Source organism: Triturus cristatus, chromosome 7 (genome assembly GCF_964204655.1).
Source record: "Triturus cristatus chromosome 7, aTriCri1.1, whole genome shotgun sequence".
NCBI lineage: Eukaryota > Metazoa > Chordata > Amphibia > Caudata > Salamandridae > Triturus > Triturus cristatus.
Genome location: NC_140590.1, coordinates 1747251299 through 1747268825, shown reverse-complemented (window position 1 = coordinate 1747268825; position 17527 = coordinate 1747251299). Strand labels below are relative to the sequence as shown.

At 48.5% G+C, this 17527-nt stretch overlaps 1 protein-coding gene across 2 annotated transcripts in view; it reads right to left on the bottom strand.

Moving 5' to 3' along the window:
* Window positions 1-17527, bottom strand: part of LOC146812984 (killer cell lectin-like receptor subfamily B member 1B allele A) — an 866152-nt gene that overhangs the window by 350144 nt on the left and 498481 nt on the right. For both annotated transcript variants that reach the window (XM_085620007.1, XM_085620008.1), the window contains exon 4: window positions 2957-3013. In XM_085620007.1, coding sequence (XP_085476133.1) covers window positions 2957-3013 — 57 coding nt within the window. The remainder of the gene's footprint in view (window positions 1-2956; window positions 3014-17527) is intronic.

Genomic DNA, 17527 nt, shown 5'->3' with positions numbered 1-17527 from the left:
TCTGTGGGGGCCGGGGGATTCCAGTGATTGTCAAAGTGGAGATGCAGGGGCCTAATAGGTGAACTACAACAAAGCTTTTTAACATGCACATGGTCTTTTAAAGACCTGTGAAGTACTCGAGTGCGGCTGTGTGTGCACGCTGGGAAGCTGTCTCAGACCGGGCTGAGGGCTGACACACACACGGGTGAGATGACAGAGTTTGACGGAGGGAGGGAGAGGGAGACAGAGGAAGGGAGAAGAAGACAGAGGGAGAGGGAGGGAGACAGAGGCTGACAGAGGGTGACAGAGAGAGGGAGACAAAGAGGCACAGTCTGGGGGAGACAGAGGGAGGGAGACAGAGGGAGAGTAAGGGAGGCAGAGGGAGGGAGAGGAAGGGAGACAGAGAGAGACAGAGAGAGGGAGGGAGACAGAGGGAGTGGCAGGGAGACGGAGGGAGACAGAGGGAGGGAGGGAGAGGGAGGGAGACAGAGGGAGTGGCAGGGAGACGGAGGGAGACAGAGGGAGGGAGGGAGATGGAGGGAGGGAGACGGAGGGAGACAGAGGGAGGGAGGGAGACGGAGAGAGACAGAGGGAGGGAGGGAGACGGAGGGAGACAGAGGGAGATGGAGGGAGAGGGAGGGAGAGGGAGGGAGACGGAAGGGGAGGGAGAGGGAGGGAGAGGGAGGGAGACAGAGGGAGACAGAGGGAGACGAGGGAGAGGGAGGGAGACGGAGGGAGATGGAGGAAGAGGGAGGGAGACAGAGGGAGAGGGAGGGAGACAGAGGGCGAGAGACAGAGGGAGAGAGACAGAGGGAGACAGAGGAAGGCAGAGGGAGTGGGAGGGAGAGGGAGGGAGAAGGAGGGAGACAGAGGGAGACAGAGGGAGGGAGATGGAGGGAGACGGAGGGAGAGGGAGGGAAAGGGAGTGAGAGGAAGGGAGACAGAGGGAGACAGAGGGAGACGGAGGGAGAGGGAGGGAGACAGAGGGAGGGAGACAGAGGGAGGGAGACAGAGGGAGACAGGGGAAGGCAGAGGGAGAGGGAGGGAGAGGGAGGGAGACAGAGGGAGACAGAGGGAGAGGGAGGGAGACAGAGGGAGACAGAGGGAGAGGGAGGGAAAGGGAGGAAGAGGGAGGGAGACAGAGGGAGACAGAGGGAGACGGAGGGAGAGGGAGGGAGAGGGAGGGAGACAGAGGGAGGGAGATGGAGAGGGAGGGAGACAGAGGGAGAGGGAGGGAGAGAGACAGCGGGAGAGGGAGGAAGATGGAGGGAGACAGAGGGCGAGAGACAGAGGGAAAGAGACAGAGAGGGAGACAGAGGGAGAGGGAGGGAGAGGGAAGGAGACAGAGGGAGAGGGAGGGAGACAGAGGGCGAGGAAGGGAGAGGGAGGTAGACAGAGGGAGAGAGACAGAGGGAGAGGGAGGGAGACAGAGTGAGAGAGACAGAGGGAGAGAGACGGAGGGAGAGGGAGGGAGACAGAGGGAGACATAGGGAGAGGGAGGGAGACAGAGGGAGAGGGAGGGAGAGGGAGGGAGCGGGAGGGAGACAGGGGGAAACAGAGGGAGAGGGAGGGAGACAGAGGGAGACGGAGGGAGAGGGAGGGAAAGGGAGGGAGGGAAAGGGAGGGAGGGGGGGGAGAGGGAGGGAGACAGAGGGAGACGGAGGGAGTGGGAGGGAGACAGAGGGAGGGAGACAGAGGGAGACAGAGGAAGTGGGAGGGAGACTGAGGGAGACGGAGAGGGAGGGAGACAGAGGGAGAGGGAGGGAGACCGAGGGAGAGGGAGGGAGAGAGAGAGAGACAGAGGGAGAGGGATGGAGATGGAGGGAGGGAGGTGGAGGGAGACAGAGGGAGAGAGACAGAGGGAGAAAGACAGAGGGAGAGAGACGGAGGGAGACAGAGGGAGAGGGAGGGAGACAGAGGGAGAGGGAGGGAGAGGGAGAGAGACAGAGGGAGAGGGAGGGAGACAGGGAGGGAGGGAGACAGGGAGGGAGGGAGACAGGGAGGGAGGGAGACAGAGGGAGAGAGACAGAGGGAGGGAGACAGAGGGGGGAGAAAGAGGGGGGAGACGGATGGAGGGTGATGGAGGGAGGGTGATGGAGGGAGGGCAATGGAGGGAGAGAGAGAGAGAGAGAGACAGGGAGAGAGAGAGACAGGGAGAGAGAGAGACAGGGAGAGAGAGACAGGGGGAGAGAGAGAGGGAGGGGGAAGGAGGAGGGAGAGGAGGAGGGAGAGGGAGGGGGGATGGGGATGGGGGGGAGGTAGAGGGAGGGGGAGAGGGAGGAAGGGGGGAGAGAGAGATGTGTGTATACCGGGTCTGGTGGCTCAGTGGACGAAGGCATCTGCTGCAGGGACCTGTGTTCAACCTCATGGTCACAATTTTTTTTTTTTAGCCCCGCCTCTCCCCCTCTGACCCCGCCGCCACCGGTGCGGCCCTCAGCCACAAACCACACTGTAAATTTGGCCCTCAAGAGAAAGTTTATGAGTACCCATGCTCTAAAAGCTCACCCCTTGCGTCACAGTTAGCAAATAGCTTTCTGGAGGGAGGGATGGTGTGTGGTGCTGTTTAATGATGACTAAAGACAAACTTTTTATGCCTCTTGATACTTGTCACTTCCTGATGTGGACTTAGCTGCAAGGAGGCAATATGCCCGTAATCACGGCAATTAACATATCAAACACAAAACAGCTGCCCTGTCAGCCATTTATGCTTTACCTAAAAAGAGATTGACTCGCTCGCTATTATTCTGTTTCAACCCAAAAATTATTTTGGTTGAAAAATCGTCTGCTTCTGAATTTTCTAAAGTCTGTAAATATGCACTAGCCTAATCAGCATTATTTCCATGACTCGATGATGCAGGCACTCGAGTCCTGATCCCAGCTATTAATTGATACTTCACGCATAAAATGAGCATCAAAGGTCAAATAGTCTGTCAAACAAATAACATGAAAATAAGTTAAAACTTGTTCCCTAACTTACCTGATGAGTTGTTAGATTTGCATTCACTTCCAAGGCTCTTCTCGTGCAACCTATAGACTGGTTCAAGAAAAGCATAGAGTTAGAGGTGACAGGAAATTTAGAGCACAGAGAAGTACAAATATAGTGTGTTCTCATAAATTCCTCCCAAAAAATCAGATGAAGGACATTCTGATTAGCATTTAAAATTAAAACAAAAGTGTGTGACTCATTCACAAAAGCATTTATAGGTACAGGAAATAGTACTGTAAAAGTTCTCTTTTACATCTTCTGCCCCAAGAAGTCCTTTGTGCTTTTACGTACCTTTGTAAATGGAAACCAAGATATCTAAAACAGGTAAACAATGTGAATATTCCAACAATATTCATACCCATTTAATGCAAATAAAATGGATTTGCCCTCTTTTCACTATCACAATCCCACTGTTGTCCTCCTGAGACTGATGCCTTGCTGGAGTTCCTCTGTGGATGTTGGATCGGGAGGTCATGTTTGATGGTACTGTATGGGCAACCCCTTCTACTAGCCATGATGCCGCCAGCACCAGACAGTGCCAAAGAAGGTGTCTTCCAGAAAAATCCCCTCACAGAGGAACAAAACCAGTGGCAAAAAACTCTAAGGATGACAGAGAAATCCAAGAGCGGATCAAGAGACTCCAGCAGCAGGCAATATATCCTGGGAACAGACCAGCAACAGGGAGTGGTCTGAAGAACACACAGATAAAAGGAGCAGGTAAGGAACCCTACAGACGAACCAGTGACAAGGAGTGGGCTAAAGAGCAAGCGGGAATACTTGGGAGAAGAAATGCCAAACTGGTACCAGGTATCACTGGAACTAGTTGGGAGTGAAGAGGTTAATGACCAGACTGCCCAAGCTTTGCGATGCAAAGAAAAATAATTCTGACTTCCTTTTATAGCCGAAAAAGAAATGAAATCAGAAAGTATTGCACCATAATGGTTTGGGGAAAATAAAATAATAGTCTGTGGGTCGCCGCCATTTTGGATTGAGTAGCTATTTCCCTGATCCCTCAAGGGAGAACACTGGGAAGAAGAGTGATTTTGGTAATGAAGGTGCCAGGAAAAGAACTGAGATGCAGGAGATCATACCAGCGGGCCAGCTGCTGCAAGGTAAGTGCATATAAGGAGCATGGTGGCTGCCTGGCTATACTTTTCCAGCTTCGGCATCTAGTTAGGCCGAAGCGTAACTTCTACATCCTATTAGTAAAAGTGCAAAGACGGCACATTTCTTTCTCTCTATACCAAATGTATATCAATATTGGCTGGATATTGACATTGTATGCCCATTTTAGATGTTTTGGGGCCTATCCGCACAGACATCTAAAAGTATATAACCGAGTACCTTAGCAGTACTACTTCGTGTATTCCAGAATATATTGTGATTAGATTCCACAGAGATTTGCTATTTGCTATTTTTGGGAGACTGCTCGACCATTTTTCCATAAATGCATTGTTCCTGACCTCACTCATTATGTCACACACAGAAAATATCAAAATGACATTATAAATGGCAGCACTAGTGCAATGATATTACATTACCTCCAACATCTTTAACTGCATTATGAGAAGTTTAACCCCCATGCACCAAAGATTTTATTGTGTTTGACCTTTGGCTATTCCAGATTCTTTGAACTTCTCTGGCTTTTGGTAATACCTTGAGCACTCTAATGACCCTCCTCAGAGTACATGACCACAAAGCAAACTGTAATCTATATTATGTTATAGACAACAGATTGTAGGCACTGACCCTGTGCTTTGGCTAGACATTTTGTGCTACAGCCTTACCTCTAGAGCTCATTGTACATAATTTCGGTTATGGTCAGGAAATTTAAAACAGTGTCTGACCTTAGGACAAGCCCTGTGCTCGGAACTATTTCTCCTAGAATCTACAGAGCTGAACCAAATAACCAATATATATTAATCAGCACTAAAAAAATTGCAAGCTAACTATTGCATTTACTATTGATTAAGCACCATAACAATACCTGCATGCTATCAACAACTCTGTAATAGATAGATGTTGATTTTCACTGAAAATAAGTGTGTTAACGGGCATTTGTAGTTTCTTGTGCTCAGAACACTTAACATATGTTTTTTAAAAAAACCTCAGAAGCACGGAGGTTAAAAAAGCACATTTAACACAAAGGTATTATTGCGAAATAAATCTAAACCCCTTGTAAAGGGCTCATTGTGGTAAGCAATGCAAATGATAACTCGCACCTTCACTATGAATACCATACCTACCCCCTTATGTGTGTGGGTGTGTTTTGTGTTCCTTCATTCCTTCCACCAACTTGGCCAAAAGTAAAGGGAATGGATGTATATGTGTGTGTATTACCTACTGGTGGTTGCCAGTAGGTAGTTATAGTTAGGACCTACTTTCCATAGGAAAAGCATTTTTTTACTTGCCTAAAACTTTGGCATCTTTTGACCAATCTTCACGAAATTGTCTAAAACAATTGTCAACGTAGGTTCTGTGTATCAAGGAAGGTTTGGGGGTGATCCGTGCAGTGGGGATCGAGAAATAGGAGCGCAAAATAAGGGTGCATTTGTAATGTTAATTCCCTTAGGAACGCATTGTCGAACCTACAGCCTGAACTTCTGGACGGAATTACGCCAAATTTGGCGAAAAAGTAGATGTTGTTATGCAGATTGTGCTTTTTGGTTATTTGGTGCAAACCTGTTCAGCAGTTTTTGAGGAATTAAAACCGAACAATGTAGTGATATCTCTGGTTGCAGATGTTTTGTGGTGATTTTGTGATGGTCCTGGATATTTTGCGAGGATTCCGCGATATATTGTGAATGCTTGCACCAGCTGAAGTGCTGTGATTGGCTGGGATCAACCTGAACAGAAAGTTGCGCAGCCGTTTTATCGATCAGGGACGGTTTACGGGGCTGAACATTTCTTTCAAAACTAACATAAGGGGTCAGGTTGGAGGTATTCTTACCCCATGTTTGAGAAATTATGATGTTAGTGACACACGTTTTGTGACCCAAATAGAATTTTTTTATCTCACCCAATATTCGTGATGATGACGCAACTGCCAGTGTGACCCCATGTACCGTCGCAGCATCTCCACGAATGTTGGTGAAAATATAAAACACAATGGGGTCCATTAGGATGTAGGGCGGTGCTGGCGGTGCGGAAAAATGCCTTCTTCCGCCCGCCAGCAGCAGACATCACGCCCGCCATATTAGTATGGACAGACATAGGCCAATTCCCGAAGCGCACTGCCATCAAAGAGCGCCCACCACCGCGGCGGTGGAAGCCAATGGAGACTCACCGTCGTGCGCAATGACGTCTGCCCCGCTCCACAAATTAGGATGACTCAAGCAAGCAGACGCACCGCAGCAGAGACACCGCCCAACCAGAGACAGCGGAGCGCGAAACCAGAGTCCCGGTCACGACCACCATGGACCCAGCTCTACAAGTCTTTCCAGTGCTGTACCTGCTACATCACCAGGAACTCATGGACTACCGCGGACACCGCCACAGGTACGCAACAACACAAACACAACACACAACACACAGCCTGACACAGGGTCCAAATCCACATCAGACACCCTAGGGGGGGACATGGACACATCCACAAGGGCACCCACACATCACCCCGCAGTAATATCCCAGTCACGTCACCGCAGCGACGAACACAAGCAAATACATGCGCACAATGCAGAAGGCAGGGCCAGTGCCAGGCATGGGCAGGGCAAAAGACCACAGGGCCACACCCACTCCCACCACACACTAGCACACCCCATGAAGGCACATGCCATGTGCTCCTCCTGTGCACCCCATGCACAACAACAAGCCAGGGCAATACACACCCTGCACCACACAACAAACAATCATTGAGACACACACTGCAGGAGTGGCTGCACAGGAACGCACAACACACGGCACAGTATCACAGAGCCAGGGAAACACACACAACACCACACTCAGGGAAATTTAAATGAGGACTCACAAAAAATGAACACATACAAGGAATTAACATCCAAATGGACACACAGCAGTCACACATACATACCACAGACTGACACACACACACACATACACACCCCACATGCCAACAGCAATGGAGCACAACAAATAGGGAAACCAAAGTGGGCTGCACACAAATGGAAGGCCATGGAGACACACAACAAGCATGTGTACATCACATCAACACAAGGAACAGAGCACAACACCCTAACACCATCAAAGCACACATGGCTGGCACAGTCAGTGAACTTAAACCACAGACAGCTCAGTGCAACAACACAGGAAGACAGCAAGGTAAACCACGTATAGGCACAAGGATGAAAGGAAGGCCCTGAAGTCAAACTGTGAACAGCCACACATCCATAAAACTACTTCACAGGAGCACACCAGCAGCACTACACACAGGGCCCATCCACATACCTCAGGACTATCAAACACCAGTAAGAATCTACACACATACTCCCCCGCACACCAGCAGCACACAACACCAGTGCCAAACACACTGAAGGCTGGCAATACTTGCCAGTCAATACACACACAAACAACCACACACCCAGGGCTCAGCCACAGACATTACACACACACACACACACAAACAAGGATGCCATCACAAATGTGGAAACAAATACAACAGACAAACACATAACCCAACAGAAACACACACAGAGGCAAAACAACAACAACAGACATGCCCCGTGCAACTAAACTGGGGAAAGGCAATGGGAGCACAGACACAACAGGAGTGCACAACCTCATCACTCAGGAACAGTGCACAGACAACATACCACAACACACACAAGAAGTGAACCATCACAGAACAACACAGCCACAGGAAACAAAGAACAGATACACAGGCAGAACAAGCACTTAGCAAACACAGCAGGACATCAGGGGATGCACACCAGGCAATAACAAGGCAACATACAAACACAGCACTGCATGCACAACAAGCGGTGTGTGCACACCAAGCATACCAGACACACACACAGACATCAGTGACAGAACAGCAACACAATCAACACCATACAGCACAGCACAAAGACAACAGCACACCCAGGAAGTGAAGCAAAAACACAAACAACACACATACATACAACACAACACCCAATAGATGCACAAGTCTGGGACACAAAGATGGAAAAAACTTGACCACAGGACTGGGCAGCACACACAGTTGAACCGCATAGGAGCAACCATGACTGACAAACAGCACCAGAACATCACACATGACCCATTGGGGAAATACCCGGAGTGACACATTGACCTTGGACAAAGAACTGTACCACAAAGACCAGTGGCACAAATGAAGTCATGGGGAGGCACACACACATACAAACCAAAGGGACAGCTCACACCAAAGTGAAGTGTACTGCATGTCAGTAGGGGACATGGCAGTAGTGTACCATACACAAAGAGAGGGAGTGCAGACCCACAATGGGTAGGCAGCTGAATGCACATATAGGGGGGGCATGACAGCACACACAACATGCCACACTGGAGGCAATAAGGCACCATGTGACAGCAAGGCATGAGAAAACACAACCACAATGGCAGTGTGGAGCAGCAGGTCCGCACAGTCCCCACAAACAGCAACAAGACACATGGATGTGCAACAAAACACAACACTGACTTGCCAGTAACACACTCTGCATACTCCCATTGACAGAAACAACAAGTAGGAGTCAGACAGAACTGCAAGGACACACCAACAAACAGCACAGTGCACAACATACAACTCATACATGGTCATACAACCACATCCACAGGGATGAACAATCAAAACAACAGGCACACAACTCCCGGGTGACACATGTCTGTAGTTGACATTGCAGAGGCATGCACACATCAACACTCCCCACAAACTCACCCCCTTCACACTGCACACTACCTGGCCATCCAAGAGCACACATGGAAAGTAAGCCATGGGACTAGGATGACTGGCCATCACAAGACGACCACACACATACACCACTGGGCACCACATAAAGGAAGAACACAAATACATGATGACCCTGGACATCCTGCCTGCAATACTGTGTGCAGAAACCCACTCTGTGCTGGCAGTGACCCCCCCCCCCCTGACATGTGTACAATAGAGCCAACATGAACCAATCAAGTAAATGACTACTGCTAACCATTCAAAATTGCCACCATTGCTACCACAAGTATCTGGGTCAAAAAGAAATGAAGACCCTGTCACCCCTAAACAAAAGTGAGTAAGTGAGCCCAAACATTGACCATGTTGAAGAGCCGCACAGGCCATGTGGCACAGTAAACCATTTACACTCAGCAAAAGAACTTTATTCAGTAAGGACACTGACAAAATAGGCAACAGGAGAAACTGTCTTTATTCACATATTGCACAGATAGGTACCATGAGAAGAGAAGAGCAAGGCACAAGATGCAGAGCATGTCCATGAGAAGCTGCACAGGCAGGGGGCACACAGCAGTGAATGGACAAGGCCAGTGGGCAGGACAAAGTGCAGATTGACTCCATGAGAAGCTGCACAAGGAAGGGTGCAACACAGCAGTGAACGACAAGGCCAGTGGCCAGGACAAAGTGCAAACTGAGTCCATGAGAAGCCGCACAGGCAGGGGGCACACAGCTGTGAACGACAACGCCAGTGGGCAGGACAATGTGCAGACTGAGTCCATGAGAAGCTGCACAGGGAAGAGTTCAACACAGCAAAGAGCAACAAGGCCAGTGGGCAGGACAAAGTGCAAACTGAGTACATGAGAAGCTGCACAGGGAAGGGTCCAACACAGCAAAGAGCAACAAGGCCAGTGGCCAGTCCAGGGTGCAGACAGCGTCCATGAGAAGCTGCACAGGGAAGGGTCCAACACAGCAAAGCGCAACAGGGCCAGTGGACAGTCCAGGGTACAGACTGAGTCCATGAGAAGCTGCACAGGGAATGTGTGCGACTGTACCTTTCCATGGTCAGCAACACAGTCAGGGGGCAACAATGTGCAGTACAGGCCCACCTATGTGAGAGACAGGTGTGTGAGGGTGACTAACACTCAGACTTGGCTGTCAGGCGGACTGGGAGCTGGCTGTGTCTCGGGGATTATTGGGGCACTTGACAGGGGAGAGAGCGGAACAGCTGAGGTAGTGGCTTGGCAAGCCGGAGGGCTGCTTGGACCAGGTGGTGTAGTGGCACGTGGAGGTGGAGTCATGCAGACGGGAGACACGGTGTGGTTGGGAGATTGTGGAGGGGTGCCCTTCCACTTCTTGGGGATCCTAAATGGCTTGCCTGACTTTGGATCAATGGGAAGTGGTGTGGGCATAACAGGCGCACCCACCACCACTGCTGAAGCAGGTGCAGGCACTGGCAGCCCCTCTGGTGATGTGCTGGACCCAGCGGAACACTTTGCCTGGCTTTGCCTCTGCCCCCCCCTTCCCCTATTTACTAGGTGTTACCCCTACAGTGCCCTCCAGCCCCTGCTTCACTGGGCTTGGTATGGGAGTCGAGGTGGTTGGTGATACTGCCTTGGAGCCCTTCCTAGGTGTACCCTTGGCATGCACGACCTCCTTGGTGGGCACAGACACTGTACGATTATCTTTGCACGATGCTTTAGGGGCAGGAGAGTCCTTGGATGGGAATGCCACTGAGGCATGTGTGCCTGAGGTCTGCTGCTTTGTTATTTGTCCACTGGTGTTGCCTGACGGGCTTTTCTCCCTGTGCTCTGGGGTGCCTTTGGTCTTCTGTGGGGATGGTGTCTGCGCCTGGGACCGCTTGGGTTGCTGCTGCTGTGTGCTCCGTGTGCTGTATCGTGACTTTGATGTATGTGAACCTATCGTCAGACGTGGCCACTGCCAGGGGGGTGGACAAAGGGACTGGAGCTGGACTGTGAGTATGTGCCTGTTGCAGGGCAGACACCACTGTTGATGTCAAAGCCTGGACTGTCCGGTGCAGCCCACCCACGTCGGAATGTATGCCCTCCATGAAAGCAACCATCTGGGCCAATTTCTTGTCCTGGTCAATGAAGGCATTGAGTAGAGCTGTCTGGCCTACACACCGCTGGCACAAAAGGTCCATAGACACAGCACTGATGGCAGCAGGGGGTACAGGGGCAGGGGCAGCGGTGCCAGGGGTGAAGGACACTCTTCCCCTCTTACTGAGGTGGACACGGGCAGCACCAGAGGAAGTGGCTGGAAGGGTGGGCAATGGCCGTTGTGTGGTGTAAGTCAATGCAGAGTCCCCGTTCCCTGTGCCCTCCAACATGGAAGCATCCCAGCTGGCATCGGATGATGTGGTGCTTTGCATCTCAGGCTGGGACTCCTCCGGCAGACTCCTGTCCCCCTCTGAGGCGCTGGTTCCTGGGCAGCTGTGATGCTAGTTTCACCCCCACTGGTGTCCATCTCCTGTCCCTCCGTAACCACAGGTGATGCTGCATGAGAGAGAAGGATGTAGGGTCAGGTAAGTGGCAGCAACAGAACAAACATATGCAAGCAATGCATGACAAACGTTGACCAAATCTACATGTTGCACTCCACCCTGTGCAATCACATCGGGCCAACTCACTACGTAGACTCAAGCAGTACATGGAAACAGTAAACTCAGGCATGAGTGAGCCATGTGATGACCACACAGCACAACACCCTGCTTGTGGCTCAGTTCAAACAGACACACGACTAGTTCTGAGCACACCTAGGGACAAGATGGGGGCACACTACTTGTTGACAATGACAGAACTGGATGGAACAGGAGGGGACAACACAGACCCAGACTACAACATGACAGTCCACAATGGACATTAGCCCATGCCACCCACCATGTCATACCTTGGGGACAATATAATGCTGCACATTGCCGTAAGATGTGTAGGCCTCCCCAATATGGGTGCATGCATTGATGTACACACAGTCAGATTGGGCACACTGCTGTTCCCTCCCATGGGATTCCCAAGACTACACCAATGCAGAAGAAACCTGAAGAGCACAACTCCAAATGTAATGTGAAGGCACAATATCCAAATCACCTTTGTAAGTACAGGTAGGGCAAATGCATGCCACAGGCACCCAGGCCAGCAGCCACTTACATGCCACATCATCACACTACCAACATCACAGAGGCCAGCGCTGGCACAGGCTCTGTACACATACAGCAACTCCCAGCCAAAGTCAGACTCCCCAAATGCACACCCCTGGCTTGCAGCTGATGCTCCTTCAAACGTGCATCCAGCTCAGGCTGTGTCACCACCAAGATGTGCCCCATTAGTGGTGTCATACTGCGCCGTGCCAGACGCCCAGTGCGAGGAAGCAGCACTAAGGTCATCTTGGCCACATTCTTTGCCAGCCGGCTGATGTCGTCCCATCTCTTGTGGCAGTGGGTGCGCTGTCGGTTTGAGACCCCCAGAGCTCGCACTTTCACTGCAATGGCCTTCCACACGGCCTTACGCTGGTGTACCTTGAGCTGCAGGTATGGGAGACAAGAGGGGGAAATGATCAGTGACACAGTGCCATGTACAGACATCTATCAGTATAGCAGCAAGATACAAAATCATCACATATCCAATTAAATTGGCAATCAGAGACTATAGTACAGCTCACATGGGACACCTGCATGGGAAAAGCTGATGTTAAAGCATGCAGGTGTGAGGGGGAACACAGTCCCTGCACATCTCACGCACATGCAGGATGCCAGCACTGAAACACCCATGTAGCCTGCCCACACTCCAGTCCATTGTTGGCTTGAGCAACACATACATCACATTTCAACCTGTGTTTGGGGGTGGACTCACTGTGTCCAAGACTGCGCAGCCTTCAATGTCCCTGTCCTGTGAATAGATGAATGTGTCATGGTGGTCACATTGAGGGACATGATCACAAAAATACAAAATACCATTCACAAGGGCAGTTGTGTGCAAAATACAGTGCTGAGATGGCCCACAGCTGGAGTGCAATGTGAAAAGACTGATGTCATACTCTGTAAGTTGAGTGAGGTGTCCTTGTCTTTGTAGGCGGGGACTGTGCAGGCCAGCTGGGCTCACACTGAGATGGACTACAGGGGCACACACAGCCATCCAGCCAAGCAATCACTGTCCTGACTACAGCATGAACAACCTTCTGTATCACTGTATGGCTGACAACACAACACAGGTCACTCGTACATACATGTGCAGGGAGGGAAAGCTGTGGCATTGGGTACACACACCCTCCCCCTGGAGACAGCATGTCAGGCAGTGCATGACACTTCCCCACACTCCCAGGCACATACTGCTTCAGTCCAACTACATGTGTGCCCCCCCCGTCCTACCCCACCACTGTTGAAGACTTACCACGACATTTGGGGCATCATATAGCCTTTGGTACTGTGTGAGCACCTCATCCACCAGGACCTTTAGCTCCTCGCTCGTAAAGGGACAGGCACGGATCTTCTCTGTCCTTGCCATCACTGTGGACATGAGACAACAGCAGGTGAGGGGTCTCAGGCAGCAGTCCCTGGAGGCAGCAGTAGGTGAGGGGTCTCAGGCAGCAAACTCTTAGAGCAGTGGAAATGTGAGGCTCACTCCCAAACATATATATCCCCCTGGGGTCGTTTCAAAGGTGCCAAGCTGCAGCAATTGGTGGTCCAGGTCTGCCTCTTTCAAATGCATCTAATGACCGCCTCCATGGTGGCGGAGCACGCCTACCGCGATTTTCAAAATTGCATCATGCCACCGCAATCATGGCTCCCATTGGCTGTAAGGGCATGCTCCATGGCGGTGACACAACGCTGGGGCCTAGGGCGCGCTACCGCGATGGTGCATCTTTCAAATCCAGCCAATGACCGCCTCCGCGGTGGCGGAGCACGCCTTCCGCGATCTTCAAAATTGCATCATGCCACCGTAATGAAAAATTGAAAAACGGTTGCACTCTCAGTTGGAGAAAATGTAATTACTGGTGATCCTTGTAAAAAATTATCTGGTGCTGGTGAGTACCACCTCCTAATCGTTGAGGTGTCAATCGATAAATGTCAAATTGCGTCTCAGGGAAAGACGTCCTCACTGTAGCACTCACAATGCGGCAACCCGCTTTTGAAGAAGGTACTGACGATGTGATTTGGTTATAACATGTTTAATTCATGAAACTTTTCATGCGTATGATACTGCTCATACTTTCAAAGATAGTTCAAACGACCAAGAGGTTCGCAAATACATGTTCATTCTTTAGACAAGAGTTTTCAGATGTCCCCGATGCATTTCGGGACTCGCCCTTCTTCAGGGGAATGATTCTACAGAAAAAATAAAGGAGGACAATAGGCATAGGTCCAGGATTTACGGAATGCAAGACTATGATATCTAATGCGGGTTATAATTTACACGTAGTGAGAAACCAATATCGCGTGTTGGAAAAGAAGTACCGATGGTGCTCGTGTTATTGACGTGTGAACAAATGAGAATAGGAAAGTAAAGGGAACCAATACACTCCCATTAAAAATTACGGAAAAGAAGTATCAATGGTACTCGTGTCATTGGCGTGTAAGTAGGAAAGTAAAAGAAACCGATACACTCCTGTTTAAGAATTGCGGAACCATTAGTGAAAAGGTGCTCGAGTGAATTATTACGAAGTAAACGAAGAATAGTAAAGAATCTCAACCTCGTAAGTGCAACCAATAATGACGGTCTAAATACCTGAAAACACCGGAACAAAGTGCACGAAGCCTCACCGAAGTTGATATGAAACATGCGGAGTAAACAACAGAAATATATCTAAGAGAACCCGGAAGTGATAGGCAGGGTAAAACGAGAAAGCGTACCATGTGACCTATTGAGAGTGAAGAAAGACTAGTGTGCGTGTAGTTTAACCAAAGAAACCTAAAAATGATAAGTGGGGTAAGGCAGGAGAACATGTGGCGTAAACATTGGAAAAAACCAATAATGAAGCCGTATTACGGACAAAACTCATCAATAAATCATGGAACAATATGTAAATAAGCTAAGAATAATGTGCGAGGGAAAAATAAAATGGAAAAGGAGAAAGGACAAAGAAAAAAATAAAGTCATGAAGAAAAACTGAAAAGTCATGAAGAAAAAAGTAAGAAGTCATGGAGAGAGAAAAATGTGGAAGAACAAAACAAAGTATTTAAGAATGACAAATTATACATGACTTAAAATAGATAACAGTTAAAGATAACAACTAAATTCGAGACGTTCATTGAGTCCATGTGGGTAAACAGAATTCAGTCTGTTTATCCAGAATAATTCACGTTGTAGCAGGAAGGAACTGTTGTCTCTCCCTCGTTGAATCGAGATTTGTTCCAAAATCATATATCTCAGTTGGCTGCAGTTGTGATTATGTTCAGAAAAATGTTTTGCCACTGTGGATTTGATGTTTTTAGTTCGATTGTTACTTTTGTGCTCGATGAGCCTGGTTTTAATTTTTCTTTCAGTTTTTCCCACGTATGGAAGTCCACATGGGCATTTCAGTAGATACACTACGTTGCTAGTGTCGCAAGTGGCCGTAACCTTGAGTTTGATTGGTGTGCCTTTAGTTGGATGCATGAGATTGGTACCCTTGATGATGTTATTACAGCCACCGCAATTTAAACAAGGGATAGTTCCTTTGTACATTTTGTCGGGTTCAGGAGGGCTCTTGTTCAATAGTTGTTGCAAATTCAGTGTTCGTTGGTAGGCAAAGATTGGCAATTGGTCAAAGATTCCTTTGAAATCTGGTTCAGATTGTAATAGCGGCCAATATTTACGAATTGTTTTCTTAATTTTTGAGCTTTGATTAGAAAATTTGGATAAGAAAACTAATCGTGAATCATTAGGAACCTTGAGAATTTGATTCTGAAGTAAATCAGTACGATTCTTGGTTTTCACTCTGTTTTCAGCTTCTTGGAGAATGGGAGCAGGGTATGCTCTTTTCTTGAATTTGTTAATAAGGAGACGACTTTGTTCCTGGAAAATCCCTTCCGTGGATGAAATACGTTTAATCCTCAACAGTTGGGAATAAGGGAGATGTTTTTTGAGAGATTTTTGGTGAAAACTGGAAAAGTGTAATAAATTGTTGCGATCAGTAGTTTTGGTAAACACTGAAGTAATTAATTGGTTGATATGTATTGTGATGTCAACATCCAAAAATGTGATATGATTATGGTTGATTTCATGAGTGAATTGGATGCGTTAATTGATTAAGTTGAGGTGTGTGATGTGTGCCAATAGGGTTCCGCTTGGGTTCCTTTCCAAATTAAAAAGATGTCATCGATGTATCGATAAAAAATCAACAAATTCTTCAACCATTATTCTTGAGATAAGATGTGATCCAGCTCAAAGCGGTGCATAAAGAGATTGGCATACGCTGGAGCAGCGCAATTCCCCCTAGATGTACCAGAGAGTTGAATGTAGTAGCTATTGTTCCAAATAAAATAACTGTGGTATAGAGTGAAATGCATGAGTTCAAGTAAAAAAACTTTCATGTCTTCGTCCTTGTCAGTGTCGATTAGAAAAGATTCTATTGCCTGTATACCCAAATCATGAGGGATGGAAGTATACAATGACTTGACATCTATGGTACACAGGAGAAGTTGAGCGTGATCTTGAATTTCTATATTGTTCAGTTTGATAAGGAAGTCCGTAGTATCTTTCAAGTATGTAGACATCTTTTGAACCAAAGGTTGCAAGTGCTTGTCTATGTATTTACCTATGGGCTCATGGATGGAATTTCTAGTACTTACGATGGGTCTAAACGGTGGTTTTTCCAGATTTTTATGAATTTTAGGTATCATATATAGATACGGAACGTTAGGATTTTCCACAATGAGAAAACGTTTGTCTCTTTCATTGATGGTGCCTTGATGTAGAGCATTATTAACAATGGTCAGCAGAATAGAAGAAAATTCCTTAGTGGGGTCTGAAGCCATTTTCAAATATGTGTCTTGGTCGCTTACATGTGTTTCAACGTTTTCCATATAGAAAGAGGTGTCTAGTATCACAAGAGCTCCTCCTTTATCTGCCTTACAAAATGTAATGTCTTTATCCGATGCTAGTTGTTTGATAATGTTGCGTTCATTTAAAGTCAAGTTGCTGGTTTTTGATTGTTGTTCATGGAATAGGTTGGTTATCTCTTTTCCCAAAAGTGTCAAGAACTTTATGACTTGTTGGGGCCATGAATTTACTTTTGGGGCGTAAGTCCAGTAAAGTTCCTTTGTCTTGAGTCAAAGAAGGTTCAATGACGTTAGAAAAAAAATGTTTAAGTTGAAGGTTACCGTAATCATGGCTCCCATTGGCTGTAAAGGCATGCTCCATGGTGGTGACACAAAGCTAGGGCCCGGGGTGTGCTACCGCGATTTTAGTGGCGGAGCATGCCGCCATTTCCACATGTCTCCATGCCTATCACTACCGCACTTGTGTGAATGGGTGTGCTGGTGACACACCGCCGGGGCCAGGAAGTAGCTACCGCGATTTGGGTGCCATACATTGACACGAAGCTCCGCCATTCAGGCGGCGGAGCATGTCAACCACCATTTCCACATGTCTCCATGCCTATAATTACCGCACTTGTGTGAATGGGTGTGCTGGTGACACAGCATAAGGGCCAGGCGGTAGCTACCGCGATTTGGGTGCCATACATTGACATGAGGCTCCGCCATTCAG